The sequence below is a fragment of the Gekko japonicus genome, unplaced genomic scaffold, assembly GCF_001447785.1.
Source record: "Gekko japonicus isolate JY-2015 unplaced genomic scaffold, Gekko_japonicus_V1.1 scaffold4920, whole genome shotgun sequence".
Taxonomy (NCBI): domain Eukaryota; kingdom Metazoa; phylum Chordata; class Lepidosauria; order Squamata; family Gekkonidae; genus Gekko; species Gekko japonicus.
This window is the reverse complement of record NW_015160982.1, coordinates 39,970-46,576: the sequence shown is the minus strand read 5'-3', so window position 1 is coordinate 46,576 and position 6,607 is coordinate 39,970. Positions and strand designations below refer to the sequence as shown.

The 6,607-nt window shown below is 51.4% G+C and overlaps 1 protein-coding gene across 1 annotated transcript in view; it reads left to right on the top strand.

Moving 5' to 3' along the window:
- Positions 1–1,242: 1,242 nt before the first annotated feature.
- PSTPIP2 (proline-serine-threonine phosphatase interacting protein 2) overlaps positions 1,243–6,607 on the top strand; it is a gene marked incomplete at its 5' end in the record, with an annotated part of 45,296 nt that continues 39,931 nt past the window's right edge. The window contains 3 exons of the mRNA XM_015425546.1: positions 1,243–1,343; positions 2,586–2,663; positions 4,274–4,308. Of these exons, the coding sequence (XP_015281032.1) occupies positions 1,243–1,343; positions 2,586–2,663; positions 4,274–4,308 (214 nt within the window). The remainder of the gene's footprint in view (positions 1,344–2,585; positions 2,664–4,273; positions 4,309–6,607) is intronic.

The following is a 6,607-nucleotide window of genomic DNA, read 5'->3' as shown; positions in this document are numbered from 1 at the left end:
TTCAAACTTCTTCTGATTAGAGTTGCCAACTTTGGCCTTGGGAATTCCTGGAGACTTGGGGGTGGTGCCTATGGAGGGGTGAATTTGGGAGGGATTTCCCCTTGAATCTACAGTATAGAGTCAGACCTCTGCAACTACTGTCTCCTCCAGGGGAACTGATCTCTGTTTGTGGAGATCAGGTGTAATTCAGGGCAAACTCCAGGCTCCACCTGGAAGCTTGGGACCCCACCCTACCTCAGATGTATTTCCCAAATAGAAGGCACAATTTAAGCAAGAACAGATGAGCTCTTAGAGGATGGGGCTACAAACTATCATGTTCTGTAGTCATTTTTCATCTCGAGTTGGGTGAACTGGGGCACTGTATTCTTGGTGCCTGGGCGGGGTCAACAGTGGGAGGGCTTCTAGTGTCCTGGCCCCACTGGTGGACTTCCTGGTGTCACCTGGTATTTTTGGCCACTGTGTGACTACAGATGTGAAGGCCCTGCATGTGGGTGGGTATTCTGTTTGTAATAATTGTTTGAATACACTATATTTTTAATATGCTAGTTGTGATAATTTCATGCCAAGTAAAAATGTCCATAGTCATATTTTATGTTCCTAAAGTAACAGAATGACTTTCAATCTAGAAAAGACAAAAGAAATGCTAATGTAGCATTTTTTCTATTTTTCCGAAAATTTCCATTTCCCCACCAAAAAAACCGGGGGAAAAAACGGGTTTTTTCCCGAGCTTCAAAATTTCCGGAAATTTTACATCTCTATGTGTGACCAATGCTCCCTCTAAACTGTGGAGTCTTGTGAGCTACTGGCATTAAAGTTGGGAGCGAGCCATTTGGCTGCTGCATAACCTAGTTTGCTCTGGAGCCATCCCTTCCTGAGCTAAGGCAGAAATGTGTGAGCTGGAGGCTAAAAAAACAGTGAGCTAGCTCACACTCACTCAGCTTAGAGGGAACCCTGTGTGTGACAGAGTGTCGGACTGGAGACCTCGCTGGCCTCTCTTATGTTCTGATGTTCTTTTCTTCTGGATTCTCAAAATGTTTTGCAATTTGTGTCTGGTGAGCCACCCACCAGCAGATTTACGAGAAATCTAGATTGTGCCCATTCTATAGAATGGAAAGAAAGGCCGGAGGTCTTGTTGGCAGTGGGAGGGATCGAAGCCAAAACAGTCCGTATGACACACTGGCTGGACGCGGGTCGCAGTCTCTCGTTCCAAAGTAAAATAATTTTTCAAATGTCGTGTCCTAGAATACAGACTTGATCAGCACAGCGGGCTATGACGGTATCACCCAGCATATGAACGATGGCAGGAAGAACTGCAAGGAATATGAAGACTTTTTGAAGGAAAGGTAAGTTTCTCCTCTCCTGGGATCAGCAAAGCCCTTTGTCCTGAGAACTAATGAGGGATGCAAAATCCAGTCTCGTGCAGTGGTTAGGAGCGCAGACTCTAACCTGGGAGAACCGGGTTTGATTCCCCACTCAATTATAGCCCATTGAAGAACATAGCTGTAGGCATAGCTTCATGATGAAGTGAATCAACAGTATATTTCCAATACGTCACCAAGAGAAATGAATTGTTGAAAGACAGTTTTTGTACACATCCTTGTTCGGAAGAAGATCATTGTCGAAACGGCACACCATTCCGGAGACCACCGTCTACATTCACTATATATATGACTTATTTTCTGTTATTGTATATTATGATTTATGAATATATTACCAAGCGCTAAATTGTCACTGTTCTTTTCCCTTTTTTCATTGGTCTTATTACTGTGCCCATTCTTGTTACTATTCTTAGCCACTGTATGACACAGGATGCTGGACTGGATGGACCACTGGTCTAATCCGGCAGGGCTCTTCTGATGTTCTTATGAAGGCCTCGGCCTCTCTGCCCTTTTGTTGGCCCTCCAGAGGAACTGGCTGGCCACTGTGTGAGACAGGATGCTGGACTGGATGGACCACTGGTCTGATCCGGCAGGGCTCTTCTGATGTTCTTATGAAGGCCTCGGCCTCTCTGCCCTTTTGTTGGCCCTCCAGAGGAACTGGTTGGCCACTGTATGACACAGCATGCTGGACTGGATGGACCACTGGTCTGATCCAACAGGGCTCTTCTGATGTTCTTATGGAGGCCTTGGCCTCCATGCCCTGTTGTTCGCCGTCCAGAGGGACTGGTTGGACACTGTGTGAGACAGGATGCTGGACTGGATGGACCACTGGTCTGATTCAGCAGGGCTCTTCTGATGTTCTTATGGAGGCCTTGGCCTCTGTGCCCTGTGGGTGGCTCTCCAGAGGAACTGGCTGGCCAGTGGCCACTGTGTGAGACAGGATGCTGGACTGGATGGACCCCCACTGGTCTGGCCTGGCAGGGCTCTTCTGATGTTCTTGGAAGCAGAGCTGTGAAGAGAGAGCCCAGTGGGGATCTCTGCCTCCTTTGGAGGCCTCAGAGTTTGACCCCAGCGGCAGAAAGAGCCGGCATTTGAACTTAAAGCCCTGCGAAGTGGGCAGGGCCCCAAATATGGCCCTCAAATGGGGGGGGAATTGACCACCTCTGTCCTACAGACAACTTTCGTGCCTCCCTTCCCACCCAACAGGGCCGCCATAGAAGAAAGATATGGGAAGGATCTTCTTGGATTGTCGAGGAAGAAACCCTGCGGGCAGACGGAGCTGAAGTGAGTGGTCGGTTTCTTAAAATCTCTCTCTCTTTTTGAACTTATACCTGACAGAAATTCTGATTTTCGTGTAGAATTCGGATGGCGCTTCCCCCCCAATCGAGGATCCCATCGGACCCTACTTTCTCTGCTTTTTATGATGTCAGGGGGGGGGCGGGCGGGGGGATAATATCTTGTTAGGAACCGTGGCACGACCCTTGTGAGTGGTAGGGTTGTCAGGTCTGGTACGGAACTGCAGGGTCCATCCTGGGATCTTCTGGTGTGCCTCCGTGATGTCACTTCTACTCAGGGGTAATTTCGTAGAAAAAGAGGCGCAGGAGCTCATTAGCATAACTCATTTGCATATGCCCCTCCCCCTGACATCACCAGAAGTGTGTCAGAAGGCAACAACCACCGCTCAGGCTCCACTGGACTGTTTGGGATTGCTAGCTATTGAGGAGGGGGGAACGTGCAGATCTGTCCTTGCAGAGGAGGGAGATCTTGTACCTGAAGGCGGGCGGGGGGGCGCCCTCTGCAACTTACCTGGCTGCTTCTTGCTCCTCATAGCCCGACTGAGGGCTGCTGGGAGCAGGGGGCGGGGCTTGTTGCATGTGCCCGCCCCCTGGGCTCCTTACTGCCGGAGCTCCACTCCTGTGCGCTCCTGCAAGAAATGCAGGAGACTCGCCATCTAGTGGTGCATAACGCTAAAAGAGCTAGAACCTCCGGCTGCCAGACAATCTTAGGATCTCCTGGCTATTCTACACACAACGCCATGCGATGATTATTATTTCAGTAGCTGTGCAAGATCTTCCCGGACCATTGTGCCCAGTGCTAATGCTAATGTGTGTGTGGGCGCCACTGTAGGGTGGAAATTTCTGGAGATTTGTGTGTAGAGCCTGGGGAAGAGAGGGAAGCCAGTGGGGTACAGTGCCATAGAGTCCCCTTTTCTGAAGCTGCTGTTTTCTCCGAAGGGAATTGATCTCTATGGTCTGGAGATCAGTTGTCATTCTGGGAGAGCTTCGGGCTCCACCTGGAGGCTAGGCTTGCCAAGTCCCCCCGGGGGGTGGGGAAACCCCCGCCCCAGAGGTCCGTTCCCCGCCGGCGGCGGATCGGGCCCCGGGGGGAACCCCACCCCGACTTTTTTACGCTGGGGGCAGGGCCACAGTCATCCGAGGGAAAACTCTATGGTTTTCCCTCAGATGGTTGTGGCCCCGCCCCAGCGTGCCCGGTGTGGTCGCGTCACTTCCGAGTGTATTGGTTTTATGGGTTTTCCCGGGTTTTTGGATGATGTTTGTATTGTAAATCTGCGCTAGTTGTGGATCTATATGTCTGGAACCCGGCCTGAGCTTACGATATGGGGAGAGAGGGATATAAGTCCAATAAAATAAATAAATAAGATCCTCGGCACTAGGGGGGTGTCGGAGGCGAATCGAGACCTGGAGTCCGCTGTTTGTGATTTCCTCGATTGCATAACTGGATGTTGAAAGAGGTTCCCCTTCCTGCTGCGTGCAAAGAAGTGGCTGCCTTGTTGGGACCTGAAAGTAAAACCAGTCCTCCTTTCCTTGCGTCTCTTCTCTCTTTCCACCCCCTCAGCCTCTGACTGTGTGCCTGTGTTTCTGTTTCCTTTTCAGCACCCTGAAAAGAGCCCTAGATGTTTTCAAGACCCGTAAGTAACTTGCACGAAATCTCACTCGATGGGGTGTCACCGCGAATGCAGATCGAGATCTTCCTGTCCCCCGGCAGATATTCAGAGTGCCTTGATTGCTCAGAAGAGCTGGGAGTGTCAAGTGTGATTAGGGCTTTTTTTGTAGAAAAAGCCCAGCAGGAACTCATTAGCATAATAGGCCACACCCAACAGCAGAAACTCATTAGGCCACACACCCCTGATAGCACAGCTTATTGGCATATTAGGCCACACACCCCCATGTTACCAGAAGTGTGGTTGTCCAGTCACACCCACCTTTTGCTTCTTATTCTGTTTACTTTGTTGTCAAAACCCAGGGCTTTTTTTGTAGCAGGAACTCCTTTGCATGTTAGGCCACACACCCCTAATGTAGCCAATCCTAATGAGTTTCTGCTGTTGGGTGTGGCCTATTATGCTAATGAGTTCCTGCTGGGCGTGGCCAACTCGGGAGCCAGCCAGAACTCCGTTCCTGTGCGTTCCTGCCCCAAAATAGCCCTGCGTGTGATATAATTCGGGGAGTATGGTTGCTAGCCCCCAGGTCCGGGCAGGGGATCCCTCAGTTTGGGGGGCCCCCGCCTGCCACAGATAAGCTGGCAGGCGGGGGAAGCCCCTCCACTAAAAAGAGACGTTACCGCGCTACGTCCCCGATGCAGTGACATCACCCGGAAGTGACATCATCACGTTGGGGTGTGCGGGGGACGCTCTGGTATTTGGGCAGACTCTATGGTTTTGAGGGTGGGAAAACCCATAGAGTGTCACCCAAATACCAGAGCGTCCCCACACGATGACGTCACCTCCGGGTGACGTCATCACGTCGGGGATGTCACACAACGTCCCCGCCCACCTCTGAGATCCCCCACACATCCTCCCACGGGGGGGGAATGAGGAGACCTGGCAACCCTATCGGGGAGCTGTCTTCCCCTCGCCCGCACCTATCCCGAAATACATATGGAAGGGCGTCGGGAGATGGAGGTGTGGCTCCAGCATTGTGGGTCGGCTGGCCAACCTCCAGGTGGGGCCTGGAGATCTCCCAGTATTTCAACTGATCTTCAGACCTCCCAGAGCTGTTCTCCTGGAGGAAACAGCTGCTTTGGTGGAGGGTGGACTCTGTGGTGTTAGGCCATGCTGAGGTCTCTCCCCCTCCCCAAGCCCCACCCTCAGATCTCCAGGGATTTCCCAGCTGGAGCTGGCAACCCTGCCTGTGGGTCGCGTTCCTCTTCCGGATTATATTGTTGTGTCTGAAATTCCTCATACACACTTGGAATGAAACAACTAGGTTTCTTTATTATGAAGAAACAAGCTATGTGCTGGAACTCCCCCCCCCTGCCAGGCGGAGGGATGTGACTCCTGCCCAGTTTGGTGCAGTGGTTAAGTGTGCGGACTCTAATCTGGGAGAACCGGGTTTGATTCCCCACTCCTCCACTTGCACCTGCTGATGTGACCTTGGGTCAGTCACAAGCTCTGGCACAGCTGTCCTTGAAAAAGAGCAGTTTCTGTCAGAGTTCTCTCAGCCCCACCCACCTCACAGGGTGTCTGTTGTGGGGAGGGGGAGGGAAAGGAGTTTGGAAGCCACTCTGAGACTCTAAATGAAGGGCGGGGTATAAATCCAATCTCTTCTCTTCTTCTCTTCTCTACCAATACACAATACTACGCAATAGGCATATGCATATCAAAGTTAAATAAATTAGACAAGACGCACAAAGATCAACAGAACCAGAGAGAGAAAGAGTCTCCCAAAGTTTCTAAGATTGGATGAAGGTGGATTTGTAGGGTCCTTCCTTTATACAAAAACGCATGAGAACCGGCACATTATTGAATTACATTAATTGACACTTCGGTCGTATTTCTGCTGTGCAAGACATGTTTTCTTACAAGTTCTGACGCAGGAAAAACAATTGCTGTTGTATGCCGTTGTTGCAAAGATGTTCTCAAACCGATGGAAATGATTGCATTGTCAGAATACATCATTGTGTTCTCATCGTTTAAGATAAGGAGCCTTGAGGTTTGGTAGGCTTGCCAAGTCCCCCCGGGGGACGGGGAAATCCCCACCCCAGAGGCCCGTTCCCCGCCGCCGCCAGATCGGGCCCGGGGGGAACCCCACCCCCAAAGTACGTGACGTGCACGTCACCTGGAAGTGACGCGACCATGCCGGGCACGCTGGGGGCGGGGCCACGGTCATCCGAGGGAAAACTACGGTTTTCCCTTGGATGGTTGTGGCCCCGCCCCCAGCGTGCCCGGCGTGGTTGCGTCACTTCCAGGTGACGTGGTTGTAGCGCGCGGC